Below are 24,466 nucleotides of genomic sequence, written 5' to 3' on the forward strand. Positions count from 1 at the left end.
AAAACCACTGGTCTAGATTCTGGTTGTCTGAAAGACACTTTCACCCTATACCCTATCACAATGGTTAACATTGCGACTAATAGCTGTGTTGTGTTTGTGTGTGTTAATTTCAATATTTAAAGCCCTTGGCTTCCCAGACATCAGGCACCATAGAAATTCATAATACAATCCCAATTACTTGAAAAGCCTTTGGATGAATTAGCTATACACATAATCATGGAAGATGGTTTACAAGCTTTGAATTCTGTGCTTAGGTGTTTGGTGTTCCCCCAAACTAAGAGTTCAAAGCCTGCTGAGCCAGCTCACCCAGGATCATCTAGCAGGGAGTCAGCAGGCTTCTCTAAGACTGCTGGCTTTGGAGCTCCACTCCCGAGGACTACAAGAAGTTGGCAAGAACAGACCTAAGCTGCTCTGCTGGACTGAGTTACACAGGAGTTCCAGGGCCTAAGGGCAAAGTCCCCTGGGGAGCTCAGTCGTGCCCAGCCAATAAGCACTGCAGGAGCGGAGCTTTGCCTAGTCCTCAGAAGACAGATAGGATCTAAGGATAATCAAGAATGTGGGGAACATTTTTAGATAGGTGAAGTATGACTAACAGCACCATCATGCATTCCATCCACCTTTTCTTTCTCGTGACACCAGAATATTGTGCCCTTTCCCATGCAGCTTCAAATTCTTCCTCTTCAAATGCTCCTTTGACAAACTCAAAATGATGCTAAAACTGACAATCTCCATCACCTTATGTAGGACCAGTCTCAGGTAAATGGTCTGAAATATCATAGGACACAGTCAGTCTTCATTACAGCCACTCAAAACTCTTAGCCTTTCCAGTCTATGCAGAAAAAACACAGCAGCTTCAAAACCGGTTTTTAAAAAGTGTGATATGCTCATCAGGGGCTAAGCTGCAGGAGGAGTGAAAGGAGGTCTTTCCTGCAACTCTCAGAACCAAAATGTCAGGAGCGCGGGAACAAGACCATGCAGGAAAAGAGTAGCTTAGCAAAATCCAGCATGAAAAAAATCAAAACAGCCAAGAAAGCACTGCAAAAATGTACAACATGGAACAATCCTTTAGAGGCAGCGGGTGGATCAGATGACCTACCACTGGTAGGAATTTCCCATCTATACTTTGTATTCTCAAATCTTATGTCTGATTTTGTTGGACTAGAAGTGACATCGACCTTTTACTGATTATTTTTAATGGTAACAGTAACTGTTGAATTAAAAAATAATAATAATAATAATACCCAGAGTGGCATCTGCCATATTTCCCACCTCAGTGCCATGTGGGTATGTGTTTTCCCCATGCCGTCTGGGTGTGCATATGACTTACCAGAACAATCAGGTTTTATTTATTTATTTTTGGCCCATGACAATAAACCCTCATTAGAAATGGCTAGTTAATACTGATTTAGACTAAACTTTCTTAATATTCCAGCAACGATAGGTCACATTTTATAAAGCTCCTCCCAGCCAGAGGGACCCCAACATGCTTAATATAAAGCACTCAGCTGAATCATAGCATTTATCTTTTCCTTTATAGGACAAGCAGTGAACTAATTGGAAGCTAAACTGGGGCCGCTTGAGCAATAATGCTTGGACCTTCACTGCTTTGAGGCTGTAATCTGAGATATGCTGTCTGTATAAACATTTGTTCTCCTTTCCCCTTCTCTCGCCCTCAGTCCCCAATAAAAAGCTTATACATGCCAACTATCCAAAGTCTCTTTAATGGTTATGCGTCAACGTGAGTTAGAGCATAGACCAGACAGCAATACTTTCCATTAACTACTCACACCTCATGTTATAATAATTCTCAAAGTTAACATTGAAATGTACAGAAGCTACTATAAAAATGTCTTAAGCAGTATATCTAATTGGGATTTTGTTTGTCTTACTAATAGTTAATTTTAATTAGAAAAAATTCCCATTGAGTTTTACATTTTTGGTAAGATTATGAATGCTGCAACAAAATGATCAATGGAAGAAAAAATGCTATCTTTTTAAAGGTCTTCTTTCTAAAGGGCTCTTTTTTGTGATTTTTGGAGAATATTAACCATATTAATATTATTCCAGAAAAGCACATAATTACCACAAAACATTACAGTAAAAATAGCCATAGTTAATGAGTTATATAATTATCAAGAACATGTAAGGAAGCAAAATTCAGGTATTAGCTTTTTGCCTCTAGAGTCATCATAGATCAGTTTTTCCTTCTCTCTCTCTCTCTCTCTCTCTCTCTCTTTTTAATTAGTTAATAGCTAGGGATCAGAAATGTAAAAAAAATAAAAATTAAAACTGAAAATTATTTGAAAACAGATGCGCTCTACATCAGCATGTCCTGAGGAAAGGCAGCTGAAAGCACTGAATAGAGCTCTCCCCCCCCAGGCTGTAGAGGGGGCACACGAATAAGCATGCATGGCATGCTGGCTGAGTGGCCCTGTGTCCCACTATGTCTGATTCCCAGCGTATAGCCTCTTGCTACTGCCTACAGTTAATGGATTAGGGCCAGACTTCTAAAGGTATTTAGGTGCCTAAAGATGAAAATAGGTGCACCAGTGGGATTTTCAAAAGTGCCTAGTGGCCCTGGGTTCAACTTCTGTTGACAATCAAGCCACACGTTTAATTTATCGATTTTAGATTTATAAAATTCTCATTATGTTACTCTGAGCATGTATTAATTCATAAGATATAAACAATTAAACCAACACATCAGCTAAAGCAATCCTATTTAAACGATCTCAGTAAACGCCCCCTCTTTCTCTAAAGAAGCTAATCTTCCTCAACCCGGCCCCTCAGGGAAAAATATAGGATATGAACAGCGCCCACAGCTTGTACATCCATTCCCTAATGGAAAACCATTTTACACAAACACCCACACAGATAGTTGCATATACAAGAGAAACTGTAGTTTGCCCTGTGCAGGTGCACTGGTGAGCATCAGGGAGGGTGCAAAGAGCACATTATCTCCTCTAGCGTACCTGTGTAGGATGCAGCAGCCATGCTGAAGCAGTTGCTCTAAATACCAGAAGATTGGTTAGCACTGCCTGTGGTACAGAACACATGGCCTGGTTCTCACACAAACCTGCTAGTGCCTGAAGACCAATACTGGGGGAATACACACTGTGCCTTTTAAGAGCTGTTGCTTTCTGAGTGCATTGGCCTCTTGGAGGCATTCTACCTGATTAGCACTATGCTGGCATAATGACTCCAGTCTCTACCGCTCCAGTGCTATTCTCACATATACTCCAGTGCACCTCTGGTTGAACATGGTGCACATCACTGAACTCATGGTGTAGGGATACTGGAAAGCATAATATATATATGTGTGTGTTCCACAAAGGTCTACAAAACCTAACCTGCCAAAATTTCACACCCAATAATCTACTGGGAAATATAGTGCTTACAATTCTGCTTTCTTGGCTGGCCCCTCTCTTACTGCTGGAATATACTCTTTAAAAAGATTTAGTGGTACCTTTAAGTGGTATTTATCCTCCTAGACAAAAACTATAGCATCCCAGTATGATGCAGTATGTATCCAGCCACACTGATGCAATGTCACCGCATAGTCATGTCATGATGCAGAAAGAGATCGGGGGAACCCATTCCAAATATATTTGTGATTTTTAACACCCTGCAAGCTAACTTGGCAAGATAAGGAACAAACCCACCAAAGCCAGTATTTCTGATTGGTTATGGGCCTGAGGCAACTAATGGACTTTGATGTAATGCAGAAAACATCATCCTGTATAACAAATCCAAAAATTGTGGACCATTGTCCACAAGCAGAATCAATACAAGCAGAATCAGTGAATATGATTTAAAAAGACACAGGTAAAGAATTGCAGGCTTATTAGTCCTGTTTTTATTCAACAATAGTTTTTAAGCATCCAGGGGGCCCATTATTTGCCACTCTTGCACTAACAAACACTCCAGTAGTAACGTATATTTTTAAAACAGCGTGTAACAATTCTGTTTTACTATAACAATAAATTGCAAAAAAAATTGCAGTACACACAATTTCAAAAAATGCTACAATCCCACAGAGCAATCAGCAACAGGCATAGTTGCATTTACGGTCCCAATAAATTCATCAGAATCTGTTAACATTCCATGTCTCTAGATATAATCTGGAGTGCACTAACTTTACATAATAAAGTCTGTTAGGGAGTATAAGAAACATCAAACACATATGCATACAAAATTCTCGGCATCCGCAGACTGAGATAAAACATATGGAACTCACATGTCCTCAACTGTGATATCTTTCAGGATCTGGCAGTAATCCACATTCCACACTGCCTGGTCGTCCCAAACTTTGGATGCCAGTAGAATTGCACCCAGTACAATTCGCTTCCAGTTTGCTGGACAAATATCTATCTCTGCGTAAGTTAACAGTCTTTCAAGATATACCTGGGAAGACATGTTATAACCAAAACTTAGTATATTCTTCTACTTAATAGAAATATTAGGGAAAAAATGTATTCTAAACAACCCATTCCACCTATTTTAACTCAATGATCTAATCCCGTCAAGTTTGTTTTGGAAAGGAAAGAAGGGTTTAATCCATTCATACAAAACCAAATTAAAGGTTGGATCTGGTCAATCTATGTTTTGGTTATGACTTCTTTCCTTTCTGATCTTAATCTTAGCACAAGAAAACAAAATTTTAGCAGAGTTTGCAATTGTCTTTAATGAATCCACTCATATTAATCAGCATTTGAATGCCTTTTGACATAATAGTGAAAAAAACAAGGGCAGGCTAACAATGCTGTGCACTGACAGTTGTAGAACAATTTAAGTCATGGGTGTAATCCCGGAGAATCAGTTATCAAGCAATATACACTTATAAAAACAGTTACATGTGATGAAAATTACACAGAACGCCTCTGTTACATTGGTCTGCACTTAAGAATCTTATTTGCACCTTGAGTATGGTGAAATCCTAATTGTCCTGTTTAAAACATATTGTTTTAAAAGGATTCTGAATCTATATATGCCTACAGTGTCCCATACGTTATAACTATGCCACTGTCACCAGGGAGAAAGATAAGATACAGTCTCAGTGAAAGGATTTTTCCTTTCTCTCATGTGAAAGGGTTTCATACATTTCTTCTGTTGATCAGAGATTATTTCCAAACCTTCTAATAAACACTTTGGTTATTTTTTACACTATATCAAACACAAAAAATGAAAAATAATAAACATGCTACACAAAACAATAAGGATTTGTAGGGCATCACGGGTAACGTTAACTTCTTCAGAAAATAAGAAACTCTAGAGATTTAAGTGATACCAAGAACAGCAAGGACCTAGAAATGTGAAGCTGGACCTCACAAGATCCTTAAATCAGCATGTGGTGATGGAGATGGTTGGGCTTTTAATCTTTAGCTATCATTTGCTGAGTTTGAAACCTACTCTGTTGTGTGTAAGTTTTGTGCATGTCTAATTCCTAAGTGCATGAGTACAAGTTTAGGTTTAAATGGAAGACAATATTTGTTTACTATAATACTTCATGCCAAATTCACTCACTAAATATAACCCTAACATTTGGAGATTGACTATCATGCACCTTATGTGTCAGGTAGTATTATTTCCATTCAGGTAACACAAAAGGTTTGGCCAATGGACATAACTTCAGACTGCACATAAAGCTAATTCACTGAAGCCAGAGAACTTTGACTTTTCCACCTCACTCATTGATTTTTTGGTTAGGGATTCATTTTGAAAGACTGAACACCTACCTCACAGACACATGACTGGTTTTCTAACTGCCTGCTAACACCCAATTGCAAGGAAACGGGAATCCATGGAAAATCATTGTTTACAAATAAGCACAAAGGCTGGTATTACTCCTGTAACTGCACAGACATGAAATAGGGAGAGCACCTGACCCTTACTGTGGTGAAATTTTTAATCATCTCAGATTACTGTATTTACAATTTGACATAAAAGAAATATACATAATAATCAACATTCAATATTGTTTGTTGCTGTTTAGAAAGACTGAAAGAAGCAACTACGTTTCAGCATAACACGAGGTCCTGTGATCTCAGAACTGATTAATTCATGTATTTGTCTTTATTGCATCTTTTAAAAATAACACAATTATAAATAAAAATTTGTTTTTGGAGCTCTGCTCATGTAAGCACTCCAGGTACTATATGAAAATAAATACTATAATTAAAATCACATTTTAAGAGAATAACAAACACTCACTGAAAATTATACAAAAAAGGTGGCAAATCCAACACTAGGAAAGAGATGTGGCCAGAAAAGTAAAAGTGAAGAGAGAGGACTGATCTGGATGTTGAAGAGGAATAATTTCAACACTCCAGGGCCCACCAATATGACTATCAACCTGCTAAAACCAACTTCCAGTGATGGCATCTCTGAAAAGGTGGTGAAAAATATTTCACATGTAGCCAGAGCCCAAACCATTCAATGGTGCCAATTTAAACTCAATCTGCCACTTCATGAACTGCCAGCGTAAAGAGTGTTACACAACTGCAGTTGTTCACAATGCAGACTGCGAATCTGCTTACAGGTTCGAACAAGTCACAACCAACAGGAATGTCCTGTTGTGAGCTGGGTTAAACAGGAGACTGAATTTCAGGAAAATACAAAGTAACGCATTAGGAGAAAAATAATCCCAAAACACGGACAGATATTCAGTGGGAGGGAGAAACTTATGAAAACTGTAATGCCAAAGGGACCTAGAGCCAAACTCAGCTGTGTTGTAAAATGGGGCAGCTCCACTGAAGTCACTAGAGTTACACTTGCTCTCCACTGTGATGGTGAACAATATATTAGAGACGGCAGGAAATTCAACTAATACCATTTTGAGCTTCATATAGACAGTCATATCATATCACATCTAACAGGGATGTAACAGTCCCTCTCTATACAGCTCTAGTTTGATCACAACCGCGATATTGTATTCAGTTCTGGGTAGAAGCAGAAAAGCATTGACAAACTGGAGGGAATTGAGAGAAGAGCAAGGAAAATGACAGATCTGTAAGTAGGCATTTTAGCACCCTGGACGAGCAAGCATATTTGAGCCCCCTACCGTTAGTTTTTAGATGATCTGAGTTAGGATATTACAGAGGAATGATAATGATTTTTGTAGTGAGATGAGGCCCTGAAACAAACCCTTGGTATCAGAGGCCTGGTCTGAGGCCTGAACTAAAGTAAAGCAAAGTTAAGCTGTGAGCCAGAGGCAGGCCCTGCTCACAAAAGTTGGGAAGAAGAAGGCTGCTAATTGGACATATACACATATCTAAAGGGTATCAAGTACTAATAGGATAAACATTTCCAGGATGGCACCAGAACATTCCGGTACGAATACATTCCACAGAGATCATAGAATCATAGAATATTAGAGTGGAAGAGACCTCAGGAGGTCATCTAGTCCAATCCCCTACTCAAAGCAGGACCAACACCAAGTAAATCATCCAAGCCCAGGCTTTGTCAAGCCACGCCTTAAAAACCTCCAAGGATGGAGATTCCACCACCTCCCTAGGTAACCCATTTCAGTGCTTCCCTACCTTTCCAGTGAAATAGTGTTTCCTAATATCCAACCTAGACCTCCCCCACTGCAACTTGAGACCATTGCTTCTTGTTCTGTCATCTGCCACCACTGAGAACAGCCTAGCTCCATCCTCTTTGGAACCCCCCTTCAGGTTATTGAATTACTGAAAGCTACTATCAAATCCCCCCTAACTCTTCTCTTCTGCAGCCTAAATAACTACAGTTCCCTCAGCCTTTCCTCGTAAGTCATGTGCCCCAGCCCCATAATCATTTTTGTTGCCCTCCGCAGGGCTCTCTCCAATTTGTCCACATCCATTCTGTAGTGGGGGGACCAAAACTGGAAGCAATACTCCAGGTGTGAACATAAGAACATAAGAATGGCTGTACTGGGTCAGACCAAAGGTCCATCTAGCCCAGTATCCTGTCTACTACAGTGGCCGATGCCAGGTGCCCCAGAGAGAGCGAACCTAACAGGTAATGATCAAGTGATCTCTCTCCTACCATCCATCTCCACCCTCTGACAAACAGAGACTAGGGCCTCACCACTGCCGAATAGAGTGGAATAATCAATTCCCTTGATCTCCTGGCAATGCTCCTACTAATACAGCCCAATAAGCCGTTGGCCTTCTAGGAACAAGGGCACACTGCTGACTCATATCCAGCTTCTCATCCACTGTAATCCCCAGGTCCTTTTCTGCAGAACTGCTGCTTAGCCAGTCGGTCCCCAGCCTGTAGCGGTGCATGGGATTCTTCCTTCCTAAGTGCAGAGCTCTGCACTTGTCCTTGTTGAACCTCATCAGATTTCTTTTGGCCCAATCCTCCAATTTGTCTAGGAGATGAGGAGGAATAGGCTGACTCATCCTAAAAGAGTCAAAAGGATAATATAATGGATAGACTTGTTGGTTCAAACCAACATGTACCAGGAGAGAGGCAGCGCCCCAACATTCAGAGGGGCTGTACCTCAATGCATCAGAAGTGATGTGTAACATGTTTGTACCTGTGTATAAGAATGGATCCCTGAGTGGATGTCTTTGTCCAGCCTAGGAGGCAGTGGAGAGTCCCGCCACTGACTGAGCTGCGTCCATTGTCAGGGGGCACATATTCATAGTATGTCCGGTAGAGTCTGTGGGGAAACTATTACTGTGCTTTGTTTGACAATAAACCTGGTTGCGTGGCTTTGTACCTTATCGGAGTCTGTGGTCATTGGGGGTTCTCTCGGGGTCTGCTGTGTCAGCGATCTGCGCAGAGCCGGGGCAGCACGCAGAGGGAACACACGCACACTGTTATCAACATTGGACAGAGCAGAGCACCACACCGGTGACGTCTGACGACACATTTATTTTTGCATATTAGTACAGTACATAGACAATAAAAGCTACTGCACGATTCTTTTAGGTGCTACATTAATTTTCACACAATCTTTTAACATCCCTATAGTATCTTCCTACATAACCTTTAAATAAACTCATTGATAGGTACTGAAAAAAAACATGGACTGAAAATAATTGTAACATAAATATGGATATTGCAATGACTTAATGACATGAAACATTCAGAAAGACATAAAATTGTATTTCTGTTTATAGAAGGGTGATACTGGTGGTTTTCCATCACCCCACAGTGATGGAACAAACAGCCACCTCTCTCGATGACACATAGGAGAATAAGAGGGATTCAAGAGTAAACAAAGAACGAATTTACCTCAGAGGCGGATTATCTAGCAACTGAATTACCAACATGGCATCTGACTCTCTATAAGAAGAGGCCACCCTTTCTCTGGCCTTTATATGAGGGAGACAGCCTTTTTGGGGGGTGGGAAAGTTGTAATATTGATTATTGCTTCTTGGTACAATATTTATGTTTGGCTTATACCTGATCATTTCTCCTCCTGAATCCTGCCAAGCAAACTGGAAAATGGGAGAGGGGAGGAAATATTAGAAGAGCTAAATATGTATAGCTTGGCTCAAAGAAGATTAAGGACATGAGACACAGGTATTTGAAGAGTGTAAACACCAAGAAGAAAGAAGAATTATTTAGGATACAGGGAATATAGACTAGAAATAACAGGCTAATGTAAATAAGAGCACATTTAGGATGGAGGGGTAATTCTCCTTGGGGAAGGCGGCATGGCCAGCACCCTTTCCTGGGGGCCTGCAGCTTTAGAATCAAGTTAGGACTCCAGAGAACACTATTTTATTCTTATACTACCTTCATCACCATAGTATTCAAGCACCGTCTAGTAACCCATTAAGCAATCTGTCCTGTTTGGTTGGTTCTTATCCTCTCTCCAATAGGAGAACTGTGTGCGCAGCTTAGAGCTCTGTTTTGGTGGGATTTTGTTTTTTTAAATGTACATGCTGTTATGCACTTACATTAGAGAAGGCAGGTCTAAGGAGTGTGCCTGGCACTTGGAAGGTTTCTAATGGTCCTTAGCTTCTGCAGGAGTTCCTTCCACAGTCTCAGACCAGTTCCCCGTCTCCGGCACAGATGGGCTTTACCCTTATGATAGTTAAATTGTGCCAGAGGAACGGAGCTGTGGGCTATGGTCTTCATCCCAGTGCTTCAGGCCATCTCTTAGTATGCTGGGCCCAGACCATGAAGCGCCTTGAAAATAAGGATCAAGACTTTGAACTTGACTCAATATTGTACAGGAAGTCAGTGTAGAAATTAGAGAATAGGTCTGATGTTCTCGTGGTAGCCTGTGTAGCTGAGGAGACACAATGCAATGTTCTGGCTAGTGGAAGCTCCTGGGGAGAGATGCTAAATCAGCACCAACTTTTGGAACTGTTCCAGCTGGCTCTGGGCCCATTTACAGAGCAAGGCTTTTGGGTGATTATCACCATTGTATCCCTAATTTTAAGCAGATTCACTGGCAGCGAGGGACCAAAACTTGGCTTCCGCTGGCACAAGCCAGGAAATGGCTCTGGGCTCAAGAAAAAAAAAAAACCTGGGTATTTACTTGTGCAATTCCCGTTAGTAGTCACGTCATTTGTGCAGCTAAGTCTCTGAACATTTAGCACTCGGGTAAACACAGATCTTCTCACTAATTTCAATACAATTTTGTATCATATAGACCTAAGATTTATATTGTGCTTTCATATTGTCATTGCTAAACTCATGTTCTAGATGTCCTTCTTTCTTAACATACAAAAATAATATACCCTCTCTATTTTCCTGTCTTTAGGATCAGTTGCTATAAAGGTGACTAATAACCTGAATTTTAAAAGATCATCTTAGGGAAGTATGTTATAAAATGTACTAATCTGAATACTGGAGGAAATGAATCTGTACCTGAAAGACTCAGGAGAAGCAATCTGTCATCTTTATTGAAGACTCATCTCCACGTGACTATCTCAGTAGATTTTTCTGTTACAGAACCATAAGTAATACAATATAATTACCAAGTATGGTGTCCAGAAGCCACGAGTTAAATGCCATGAATTACCTTCACCCACTTAAAATAGTTTGATCCATCTTTAGAAATAGCCTTAACAGATTGCAGACATTCTGGAATAGCACTTGATTTCCATGTAATTGATCCCTAGAGACTCGTCTTTCTGACACTAGGTTTATGCAGATGAAAGTCCACAATGCTTCCCTAGCTAAACATTCACAGAGCTAGATTCTAAAAACTAAAAGTACTTACCTACCCTAGTTCACTTCCCCATTCCTCTCAGTATTTCCAGAACCTCCAAAACCCATCTTTACCCAATGATAATCATTACTAGTGTGGCTGTAAGACTCCAACAAGCATGATTATAGAGTCTACAATTTGGCTCTCAGGTTGATTGGCAACAAGACTGCCATACAGTGAGCTCAGTTCTTATTTAAACAAACACCATAGGATAGAAAATGTTGGTGGCCCTTGGCCAAAGAAGATATGGCTTTGCTTTTATTATCTGAGACTGCAAAAGAGGTCGGACCCCCGCCACACACACATATTATTTTTCCTTTAAACACTAACTGCACTTCAATCCTTAAAAGAAACCTTGTTTACATATTTTGGTTACTTGAATGCTCTGCTCTGGAAAATCTTAAGTAATGCTCATTTGAAAAAAATTCTTACTTTGAAATATGCCGTGCCCCCAAACTCAGAAGCACTGGTCTTTATAGTAAAACAAAAACTTTCTTGATATATCTGCCACCTAAGCTGGCCTTATCTGCATGTCTGTATTACAGTTGTCCATTAATAATGTCAAGCCCCAGCTACATACAACAGATTTTCCTGTAGAAAAGTTGGCATCTTTGTATTTCACTGTAACCACGAATGAAATTCTTGTAAAGCAAACTTTTGGGTATTTTTAATAATACAAACATAAAATAACAGAATTAAAGCTAAAATCTCAGTCAGAATAGAAATAATTCTGGCTTTTTCTTGGCCATTTCACAGACTTACACCAAATATCTGATTGGAGGTTACACTCAGGACATTAGCAGCCTAATATTTTAGCCATAAATTAAACTGCTTAGGTGATTTTTCCTTGCTGTGAATACCTTTCTGGTGACACACTAATAGTTGAATAATATTTATTACATACTTCAAAGCCCACCAACAGGATGCAAGACTTTTTGAAGAAAGAGAAGACTAGAACTGAGATGGTATTGATTTGTTTTCTTTGAATGAGAGCTAGGAAAAATTCGGAATACCATCGCATGGGAAATTCCGATATTTAAAATTTTGTTTTCCTCCCAAATTGGGACAAAACGTTGAATACCAAAATTTTTGTTCAAAGAAATATTGAAAAACACATTCTATTCAGAAATATCAAAGCATTTCATCTGAATGTTTTCTGGCCCAAACAAAACATTTAGATATTCCCAAATCAAAATGTATATTTTTGGCTTACTGAACTGACCCCAAACACTTTGTTTTTAGTCAGTTCAGCATTTAACTGCACTTCCCCCAGTATGAGCAACTGCCTCAGAGGAGTTACGGTTCGAGATCTTGATATTCAATTCCCCTTTACAGGCCAGGCTTCCTGGCCAGACTACATCTCCCATGATGCACATGTACTCCTGTGACTTCCATGATACACCACACAGACTGCCAGAGGAGAGACCATGTTGTATTAAGGGAGATGATGTCCTCAAGGGAAGCCAGCCAGCCCACAGGAGAGAAAGGAGTATGAACTACAAGTCCCATCAGCAGTGCACCACAGTGGGAAAATGCAGCTTAATGTTAAACTGACTCAAAATAAAACCTTTTTAGATAATTTCAACAAACCAAAATATTCCAATTCAGGTTGAACTGACTCAAAATGAAGTGTTTCTTTTTTATTTTTCCCAATAGAAAACCACATTTTTTTTGTTGTTGAAAAATTGAAATGTTCCTAAAGAAAATGTTGATTTTGAAGAAACTATTTTCTGTTCCCAACCAGCTCTACTTTTAATGGCTGTTTTTATCTTCAGACAAAACGGAGGCTATGTAGGGAGCACTGAAAAGAAATAACTTGAAATTGCCATCTCTATTGCAACACTGGCAAGATTCAGACAAGTTGGTTGTGTGGCAGATTAGATGTTTCAGGGACAGAGCAGCTGTAAGAAAACAGGAGTAATTTGAACAGGAGTACTTGTGGCACCTTAGAGACTAACAAATTTATTAGAGCATAAGCTTTCGTGGACTACAGCCCACTTCTTCGGAGTAATTTGGTATACCTTTCCTGTTCTGCAAAACGCAAGAACTCTGTTGACCTGCACAGTTCTGCACTGAAAGCATTTAATTTTGCAACAAGCTTCACAAAAGGCTCAGACCTGTGAAGTGCTGACCGCCTTCTGAAGTCAACAAGAACTGAAGGAACTTGTGGGCTCAGGCCACTGAAAATTCTTCAATACTGGGTGCCTAAAATTTAGGCACCTAAATGATTCAGTGGCCAATTTCCAGTGGTGCTGAGTATTACCTGCTGTAGTCCCTCTGCAGAAAAGAAAAAAAAAAAATAATTTCAAGCCACTTTTACTCAGACGCCTAAATATGCATCTAGGCGCCCAAGTTAAAAAATGTTCATCTAAGAACTTTAGAAATCCCAATCCACTTAAACAAGAGCCCAGTGGAGCAATGAAGTGGTAACAGTAGAGATTAATTATGTCAAAATCAAATTTATTGCAGATTTGGGTACAGTGAAAACCAGGAATTGTGAAAACTGTAGCAGAAGTACTTTTTTAGACTAGATAATACCTTTTCTGATTGAGAGATGTGGGGTCAAATAAAGGGTAGATTTAGAATGCCCATTACATACATCATCCAACCCAATCCATGTAAACTACTCAGAAAGGGTTGGAGACGGGGGACAAATTTGCTTACTTTGCTTAAAATTCACTATCCAGTCAAAATGGCTAGTTACATATGAAAAGTTTATACAACAATGACTATCACCGGGAAAACAAAATCCCTGATTAACTATCTCACCTTAAAAAGATAACAGAGTAGCAGATGTGCAGAATTAATAATTACGTATTTCTAATACAAAAGTCACTTGTTAGCCATACTTGAATGTTTTTGGAGAGAGAGAGAAAGCACAAAGGAGCAAGTGGGCAGCCAACCTATGGCTAACTGAGCTGATGGAAATCACCTGGCATTATCAGAATGTTATAAAATTCTCAGACAAAATACCAGCAGTAGGAGCAAGGCCTCTGCCAAACATACCTTCATTTCTCATCAGCCAACAATCAACCAAGAAGGAAAAATGAAGGACTTTTTAGCATCGTAAAGGTAGAAACAAAGCCTCTTCTCATGATGTTTTTTCAGTGCTGTGGGTCAGATTCTGATTTGAATTTTACCACCGAAACTTCATTGATTTCAGTGGAATCACTAGATTTACACTGGTGTACCTGACAAGAGAGTCCAGCCTATGCTGTTTAAGGTTCCAATCCTGCAGCTGGTAGTGTGCAGTTGTACCTGTATGGACCCAAATCTGCTGCAGTAGCAGTCCCTGTGAGCACAGTAATCTGCCCACACACACTCAGTTGTGAGACTTGGGCCTAGATGTTATCATCCCCCACATACCACATGAAGGCACAGTTTCCATTCCAATGCACATCAACAAAGTAGAAAGGAATAAATACATCTTTTTCTTCACAAGTACAAAAGTTTGGTGCATCCCAATGTCTGAAACTGAAAAGGGATTGGCATGGAAAGATTATTGTATGTACTGGTGCTAAAGTAACTTTTGCTAGGCACTGAAAGATGCTTACGGGCTCAAATCCAACCACTGAACTGCCATATGCTTCTGTTCTGAGAGATTAGCCAGCTCCCTGCTGACTCTGTCCAAAAACAACTTCATGCTCTGCACTTGCTCAGCTGGGCACCTAACATGTTCCAGACAGACCTGGTGCCATTCATTTTGTAGAAGAGGATATCCTGGCATGATACTGCCGGCAGAGATACAAGCTTGTCCAATTTTGAAATGAGACCAAATGTGAAAAGTAGTGAAGTATTTAGCTGCAAAAATCTCTGAAAAAGGTGGCCAAAAATAAAAACTATTATTATTAATTATTATTATTATCATTATTAACACACACACCAGATATTTAACATCAAACCTTAGGTGAATCAGGAGAAACTCAAGTGTTCATAACCTCTGATTTTGCCTCAAAATTTCATCCAATTTCTCTTGGAAAAAAAGATGCAGCTAAAAGACACTCAGACTATTATATGATATTTATTTTCCATTCTCCTTGTGACATTGGGCCTCACTGTTCCTTCTTAACACAGCCAGGATTCCCACTGACTTAAGTGGAAGTTCTGGGTTCACAAGGAATGGAAGTTCAAGATCATTAACTCAGAAATCTAAAAATAAAACCACATTCCCCGAGTGAATTTGTCCTTTTTCCTTTGGGAAAAAAAAAATAGATTCCCCCCACTCTCTTAAATTTTGCTTCTTTGCAATATTTCTACTGAAGCAGAAGTCAACACAGTTCCATGTTGTTTTCTTGTGTAATTATGCACCGTCACAGATGCTACTAGTAGGAAAGTGCACAGCTCCAAAGAAAAGCATTTGTAGTCATTACTGCAGAATTACCGCAGATCAGCGGGTTTTGCTTTGGTTTTTTTCTTAAATCACCACCAGGTATGTGATATTGTATAGAAGATAGAGAACTGAGCCCAAGAGGAGTTTTTTGGCTTTGTCTCACTGCCCAAAAAAAGAAATGGGAGGTAGCGATCTTAAATTTCCTAGACAGTGAATTTAGGATTGATATATAATATGGAGCAGATTTTATGTCAGATGATAACCTTATGCTGCCACATGAATCTTTGGACATAATAGGATATCAAAATTAAACAAAAGCTAAAGAATAGCATTGTGGCAATTTACTTTTCTTTTTTAAATGACAAGATTTTATTAAATAAGCATCTAGGGCAGCTTTTATAAGATTGTCACTAGCAAGAGGAATGGTGGCCAGCACGTGGAAGGGTTTTCATATCTTGAGTTTGTCAGATATTCAATAGGGCTGTGACAGCTGTAGAATTCATGTCACTAGGAGAGATTAAGTAGTATGGTGGGGGGACATTCCTCCCCTTCCTCTTACCTCAGCTACCATCTTTGTGATTCACAATGGGCTGTCACACTATGGCTAATGGGGCTTCCCGCTCCATAAAGGATACCTTTCTATTTTTAAGAAAATCCACTCCTATCTGGTGAAAATGGTTTGCAGACACCCAGCAAAATCAATAATCAGAAAGAAAAATAGCCTTCTCCTCCACGCGTCAATTTAGCAAGTCAAACACATGTTTTTAGATTAAACAAATTTTCACTGGCAGTTAAAAGTCGGAATACTCGCTGTAAATGCAACCAATACCTGTAACAGGAGGGCAAGTTTTTCTTCTCTACACATGTGTGTACATACACAGCCCCCCCCCCCCACCCCCCGAGACCCTATAATTATAATGAAACTGTCTTGCAGGAATACCTGATAGAGAGACACAGTAAATCACTAAGCAATAGACTCTCCTTATGAGGAAATACTGCAGGTGGGATGAACTTTCTCTTTACCGCGCTGCAGTGCTCTCTTTATTCTATTGTTGGAAACCTGACTGTTTCCAGGATAGGGAGAATATGGGAACATTTGGTTGGATTCGTTAAATCCATATATTTCATATGGCAAACATTGACTCTCTTATGTAATTAAAATACTCTCATCGCTGTGGCATACTGTGGAGATGAACGTGGTACAAATGCTGAATGTGATCTAGGCACCAACAAATATCGTTTTGTATCTATATTCATCTAAATTTAAAAAATAATAATTTTGGCTCTCTTAGGTACTCATCTGGCCCCTTTTACCATATTATCTGAGCATCTCACAATCATTTATGTATTTATCCTCACTGCAGCCCTGAGAGGCAGGGAAGGGCTATCACCACCATTTTACAGATACGGAACTGAGGCACACAGAAACTAAGTGATTTGCCCAAGGTGACACAGGAAGTCTGCAGCAGAGCACAGAATTGATATCCAATGGACCATCCTTCCACCCCAATTCTAGTGATCAGACTGCTTCTGTGTTTGTAGGACAAAGTGACAACATATAACTAGTGAAGACACCTACATAGTGTTCCGTTTTCCTTGAGCTATGGATAATATTAATACTGAGCACTTATACTGAGCTAGCCAATTAAACAGTAACCTTACTAGATCATGCCACAACCACCCAACCAGCAACATAGAAACTCGAGAGCAATGTTGCTTGGTGGAAACTGATGACGTTCTCTCAGTTTCATCAAGGATGGAAGTACCTCCTAGAGAGGGAAGAGAACATATACCCAATATTCCTTCCTTAAAGCCAGGTCACAGCTTGAGCACAAGCCAGCTATTCACCAAGACAGAAAATGTTATTTAAATGAGTTTTAATCAGCAATAAAATTCATTCTTTCAATTAATGTAGTTTCTGTGATGTTATTCTGAACATAAATAATGCAATTTAGTATTTTAACTGTCTCAACCGCGGATATTAATTTCCTCACCTATCAGTACAAGAAATCTCTTCGCAGCTTTGGAGGGCTTTGTGGAAATTAAATCTTTTTGTTTCATTATAAATTGGTTTTGCTGTAATATGAAAGGCTTTAATTGAAATGTTTTAATTAAGCACTTGGAACAGGGATGGGCAAACTATGGCCTGGGGGCTGAATCCAGCCCTTCAGACATTATAATCCGGCTCTTCAGCACCCACTGGGGAGCAAGGTCCAGGGCTTGCCCCGCTCCAGCGCTCTAGTTGGGGAGTGGGGTCGGGGGCTTGCCCCGCTCCGCGCAGCTCCTGGAAGCAGCGGCATGTCCCCCCTCCGGCTCCTACACGTAGGGGCAGCCAAGGGGCTCTGCATGCTGCCCCCACTCCAAGTGCCGCTCCAGCAGCTCCCATTGGCCAGGAACCACAGCCAATGGGACCTGCAGGGGTGGGACCTGCAGACGAGGCAGCGTGCAGAGCTGCCTGGCCGCGCCTCCACGTAGGAGCCGGGAGGGTGAGACATGCCACTGCTTCGGGGAGCTGCTTGATGTAAGCACCGCCTGGAGCCTGCACCCCTGGCCCCCTCCCATGCCCCAACCCCCTGCCCCAGCCTGATCCCCCTCTTGCCCTCCGAACCCCTTGGTCCCAGCCAGGAGCACCCTCCTGCACCCCCAACCCCTCATCCCCAGAGCCTGCACCCCCAGCCGGTGCCCCCACACACCCCAACCCTGTGCCCCAGCCCGGAACCCATTCCCGCACACTGAACTCCTCATTTCTGGACCCACCACAGAGCCCACACCCCCAGCAGGAGCCCTCACCCCCTTTCTGCACCCCAATCTCAAGAGCATTCATGGCCTGCCATACAATTTCCATATCCAGATGTGGCCCTTGGGCCAAAAAGTTTGCCCACTCCTGACTTGAAGCATTACAATGAGAGTTTAGTTTGTTCCCCCCACCCCGGAAAGCAGCTTTTACGACACAGGCTGGGGGTTAATTTCACTTAGTTCTTTCATCAGGTGTATAGACTACAATCTAACCCACCATTGCACCTGTCCATGCTTCTCAGGCAGCATTGCCAGGGTATGCCTGCATGCCAAGGGGGAAGCAGTGCAGTCACCTCAAGACACCCAACCTACTTTGATCTTTGTATATGTTTGTTTTTAATAATATATTGACATATTAAAGAGGGACTGTTAAAAACCCCATAATTCGAGTCTCTTACTTAAGATGCATTGTGATCCGCTTTCCCAGAGACATGCTGCCTGAGTGCGGGCAAGCCTCCGAGAAGAAGGAATGAGTGGCGGACGGCAGGCTTGTGCAGGGGAGGCTGGTCTCTACCCACAGTCAACATCTCAAAACTCAAAGCACTTGGCAGATTTTGGCTAAAGTTTGTAATGTGACAGCAAAGCCAACTTAGGAGGGTTTAAAAAAAAGAAAAAAAGAAAAGAAGATGACTTTCCATGCAATCAGAGAGATCTGTTTCTAGGTCCCCACTGATGGCAATGGTGACATATGAGGAAATGGAAGTCAGAGGTGAAGGGAGAATATTTAACTAATAAACAACATGGTATTAAAAATACGATTGCATCATACTTATAAAAGACATTTTATCCAAAGGTTTGGAAGCACATTACAGAAGTGGGTATTTATTATCCTCATATTTACAGACAGGGATACGGGAACACTGGCAGATTAATGGTCTGATTTGGAAAAGTGCTGAGCATGTGCAGCTCCCGTTGAGTTCATTGGAAATTACAGGTGCTTTGCACTTCAGAACATCAGGCCATGAATGTCTTGCCCAAACTCATACAACTAGTAAGTGGCACAGCCAGGAACAGAACCCAAGTCACTTGAGTTCAGGTCTCAGGTTCCAATCACTAGGGATGCTTGTTAATTAAGACAAAAGAATCGTCAATAATTCAAACGGTATATTTAACTGATGATCAAAATCAAATCAGTTAGCTGTGGGGTTTTATTTTTAATGATTTCTCTACAACAGGAATGGAGGACTGTATGTTCTCCTCCATGTGACCACATTAACAAGATTCCTATGGAAACATGGAGTAGTGCTGTGACAGCCTGATGCAAACCACAGTCGCTACATTATTGCTATGCATAATAAACGCCTGTCTTTTCAACTAGAATGAGGAATCTCTTCCACAATGGCTCACAGAATGTAAATTTGGATAACAGGAGTTCATGTAAGATCATTCCATTGTATTTGACAGTCAGCTCTTTAAATTAAGTACTATTTCTTTAGGAGACAGAGCAATAAACTCATTGTATAAAACTATGGATAGTGGCTGGGCCAAGCAGTTGACTAGTAGACACTCCAATACCCATGTCCAAGTCACATGTGCCCAGAACAGCAAGGGCTGTAGGGAGCGAACCTTGCACGACTCTCCCCATATTCATGTCTTCTACTGACCAGCAAGAATGGTGCTGACAGACGCTGGAGGGAGCCAAACCCACTGGCTATTCTCTATCAGGGGGAGGGAGGGCTTGAAGAGATGCAAAGCTATAGGGCCTGTCAAAGAGGAAGAATGGGGTCAAACGTCAAGGCTCTGCCTCTCCAATTTCACCTCCTGTCCCCCAAAAATAAACCTGGTAAAAACTGCCCTACAAACTCACTCTGAAGAGGTGAAAATAACCAGCATGTTTGCTTTTTTAAACCCTGAGCCAAGAATGTAGCAAAAACTGTGCCTGAAACCTGAAGAGACTCATCAGGGTCAGTAGGATGGAAATTTCAGGCCAGATTCTCAGCTGGCAGAAATCGGACTACCTCCATTAGCCCATGAAGTCAATGGAGTTATGCCTATTTAAACCAGCTATGGATCTGGCCCTTCATCTTTAGCACTCTATTTTTAGGTAGATAAACTTCATCCTTAGCTATTCAATTGTTCACTGATATGACATGCCCCTCAAAGATACATACATGACAAGTAAAAACAGCAGCCACCAACGTGCTCCAGTCACTCATGCAGCCCTCGTGCATCCATAACTTTTACTAATGCCATTAAGCTACTGACAGTTGTCAAAGAGTCTTTGCTGGAAGCTATAATGACACACAGTAAACCTGACCAAAGTGAAATGGTTTCAGTATCTAAAATTCCCACATGTCCAAGACATTTACCCCACCTGAGTATTATATTAGTGGCCTGTAATGTTATCACGCTGTGTGAGCAAGATGTAAACCTAACCGTGACACATGCTATTCAGCCTCCTGTAAAACTTCAGTAATAACTTCAATAATTTATTCTCCAAGCAAATAACTCAAGTAACTTCCTTAGTCTCTACACAAAGTGTGATGAGAACCAACTCCTAACAACGTCCAGCTCTGTACAGCTGCACAGAAACAAGGGTGGATCTGTTGAATGATTGATGTCATTTCACAGACACTTACCAGGGTGACAATGGCACATTCAGCAGTCAGTTGAGCAGCACTGAATAATGTCCGAACAAAGCGGTAAATCTGTTTCTGCTCTGGGTCGTGTTTGTCATAGTCTGGTGGCACTTCGGATTTCTGGGGAAGAAATATTTTCAAACAGGTGACTGAATCAAAAACACAGGCACAGGGAAAGGCAGTGGACTTTGTCTCATGAAAGACAAGAAGAAGTAGATGAGTTTACCGAAAGGGGATGAAGGTTTTCATCAAAAATATCTAAGAGCATCCTTCCGTCTTTGTCCCTGAAAAAGAGAGAAACACTGTAATTTCACTGCCAGCATAAGACTGTGCATGCCTTTCACAAGCTAAAACAAGTCATCATTAATTGTAGTACTATTTGTGCTGGCCATCTTGGTTGTAAGATGGCTATACTTTGGTATTACAACCAAATCCCATTTACTGAAGAACAGCAAGACACTAGATGCAACTCCACAGACATTAATAACAATATTTGATTTATTTAAGTTAAGAACTTTGTGTAATTTTGGAATAAATATTAATGATCAGAAAAGAGGTTTTACCAACATCAGTGGTCAAAACTCAAGACTTTGCTCCATGTGGCTTTCTAATTACAGTTTAACCTTTATTCGATGCATCCTTGCTATTCTGGTCATGGGATTCTCCTGAACAGAGACTGTTGAATGTACTTCCTATCTATACTGAACTGTGTGCATTCAGGGAAGTTATAGCTTGAATGTTCAGTGGGGATCTGAGATCACAAAATATATTTAACTGGTGCCCAACATAGGTTTAAGCCCCAGCACCTGAAAATAAAAGGTTTCTGCTTTGCAACCTACTAATGCATGGAATAAACATTTTCTTAAAATGGGATGAATATCTCAGCCTATTGTAACTAAAGTTAGCATGCAGCACAAAGTTCCTTATTAGCTAAGAAGATATATACTTTGGGCCACATTCTTATACTGTGTGAGTAAGGGTATCACCTTACTCCACATGTAGTCCACTGGAATCAGTGGTGAGTAAGGGTATTACAACTCCAGCGTTTTACAAAGGAAAGAGAAAAGGATTCTCTCTTTCTCCTTCCTCAGTGCTTTAGCTGCAGCCTACCAAGAAAGCATTTGCTTGGCTTTCAGTACTTTGTTAAACAGAAGAATGAGATAAGATAAGCATTCATTTTCTTCACTGAAAACAACATTTGGAATTTTTGTCTCCTGGGCAGGGGTGAAAGTAGAAATAGGGACTTACCAGTACGGGCTGGGTTGGGGCCGGCTCTGACCCCCAGAAGGGGCGGAGCCTCAGGTGGAAGGGGCAGGGATGGGGGGGTTCAGAGCCAGCCCCGGCCCACCCTGTACTGGTAAGTGCCCTCCCCCACCGGGGTAGCAGCAGCAGCCGGGGGCTCCGGCAACAGTTTAAAGGGCCCAGGGCAGTAGCGGCAGCCAAGCCCTGGGCCCTTTAAATTGCTGCCCGAGCCCCCACCAGCCGCTGCTACCCCAGGGTTCCGGCAGCAGGGCTCTGGGGGCTATTTAAAGGGCTGGGGCGGTAGAGGCAGCGGGAGCCCCGGGCCCTTTAAATAGCCCGCGGAGCCCTGTCGCTACTCCGGGGTTCTTGGGGCTATTTAAAGGGCCCAGGAGTCCCCTGCTTCTACCACCCCGGCCCTTTAAATAGCTCCCGGAGCCCTGGGGTAGCGGCGGCGGGGCTCTGGCAGCTATTTAAAGGGCCCAGAGCAGTAGAGGCAGCAGGAGCCCCGGCCCTTTAAATAACCCCTGGAGCCCCGCCGTCACTACCCCAGGGCTCCAGCAGCGGGGCTCTGGTGCCCATTTAAAGGGCCTGGGGCTCCAGCCACTGCTGGTAGTAGCCAAAAGCATGTTAGGCACTTCACAAACAAGACAGACCCAGTCCCTGCTTGATAGAGCTAAAAATCTAAATATAATGAAAGATGCAACAGAGAACAACAAACAATGAAGAAAAGGAATTGGGGGAAGAAGGGATGACAATTACAACAGTACAGTCAGAGTTGGGTTAACTATGGAAAAATGTAGTTAGAATTGGTCTGATCTATCAATAGTCTCTCTTGAAAATGTTATTGTAACACCTGATTACAGTTTGGGAAGTTAGAAAGTAATTTAGTTTTGAGTAAATCTGGTGTGCTGGAGAGAAAAAGAATGAATGAAATGTTTCTTAAATAGTTTCTTCCCTTACAAAGCAGGGGTCTGGATTCAATTCCCATTACAGTCAGACTCATACTGACTTCTATGGGAGCGGGACTGTGCTTGTAAACCAACAACCATGACAAGTTTTGATAAATCCTATATACACTGCTGCTTCACTTTTGGTTGTGGTGCTGGGAAACTGAAGTTTTAAAAAATGATTACTGTTACAGTAGCATGAACAACGGAGTGCTGTCCTCAAATTGTCCCTTTAATCTTGAGTCATAGACTGTCCTTTCATGTCTGTTCTTTAAGAAAATGTAATAGAGATTTCAACAGCTTCACTTCTAGAACTGTTTCTGAACAGTACAGCAGAGGGCGCATTTACAACATGTTGTGTATCAATGCACATCTACAGAAGACAGTGCAGTTCTTTCTTGATAAATTCACCTCTCAGTTAGAACAGTGAAAGAAGCAGCCAAGCTTCCCAACAGGAAAATATTCAGTGCACATAGCTCTCAGATTATTGACACAGACACCCTTTAGGTACAAAATCAAAACAAGAGCAGAAAATATTTTAGTCTGGTTGTGTTACTTTAAAAGAAGTGATCCTAGACAACCATCCCCATTTATTCACCTAACCCTCACCAAGAAGGGTGAATGTTACAAGTATCACATTCATGACATGATCCTCAGACCCCAATCCCATAAACACTTTTACCCATGCTTATCTTGTTATCTACTATAGTTAGTTACAAGTTACACTCTCATTGAAGACTGTGGGACTCTGAACAGAGTCAGATTACTATAAACTGAAAGAAGTTAGTTAAGATTTCCACTCCCCATCTATTTTTTCCAGTTTGTTTACTTTGCACTTTTACATCCCAATCCAAAGCCCACTGCAGTCTATGGAGTCCTTTGATGGGTTTTGGATCAGGCCTTTACAGCACTTTTATAAAAAGTTAGTTTAAGTGTTTCCCTGTAGAGACTGCACAAGTACCTGCTAATGCAGACCCTCGCACCTGTACAAACAGAGTCCCACCAGCTTCAATGCTTGTGGATCCCAATGCAAATTGGGCCACACTAAGTAAGACTCTGACCCACCCAGGCACTTAGGTACACCCTTAACATTAAGCATGTGAGTAGGCTCACTGAAGTCAACAAGATTATTCACATGGTTGAATGTAAGCACATTTTAAGTGTTTTGTTGGATTGGAGCCTAAGTCATTTCCTCCCCTGATGAAAAGACCTGTTTAAAAACAAACTTCAATAGGGAAGCTGAAAACCCCTTCTAGCAATTTCAGGAAAGATTATTTAAAGGGTGCCCTCAGAAAATAGAATTGTTTAAAAAATAGTCAATTTACAAAAATAAACTCTTTAACAATATGAAGTGAATAGTTAATTTCTAGATCTCTCTCTCGCCCGCTTCCTAATCATCACCTTTTAATCACCACAC

At 41.2% G+C, this 24,466-nt stretch overlaps 1 protein-coding gene across 3 annotated transcripts in view; it reads right to left on the reverse strand.

Moving 5' to 3' along the window:
* The window catches only part of CCNY (cyclin Y), a 203,751-nt gene that overhangs the window by 16,612 nt on the left and 162,673 nt on the right, over window positions 1-24,466 (reverse strand). For all 3 annotated transcript variants that reach the window (XM_034760069.1, XM_034760070.1, XM_034760071.1), the window contains exons 6-8: window positions 21,087-21,144; window positions 20,861-20,980; window positions 4,238-4,404 (exon numbers count right to left, since the gene is read on the reverse strand). In XM_034760069.1, the coding sequence (XP_034615960.1) occupies window positions 4,238-4,404; window positions 20,861-20,980; window positions 21,087-21,144 (345 nt within the window). The remainder of the gene's footprint in view (window positions 1-4,237; window positions 4,405-20,860; window positions 20,981-21,086; window positions 21,145-24,466) is intronic.

This window comes from Trachemys scripta, chromosome 2 (genome assembly GCF_013100865.1).
Source record: "Trachemys scripta elegans isolate TJP31775 chromosome 2, CAS_Tse_1.0, whole genome shotgun sequence".
Lineage (NCBI taxonomy): Eukaryota > Metazoa > Chordata > Testudines > Emydidae > Trachemys > Trachemys scripta.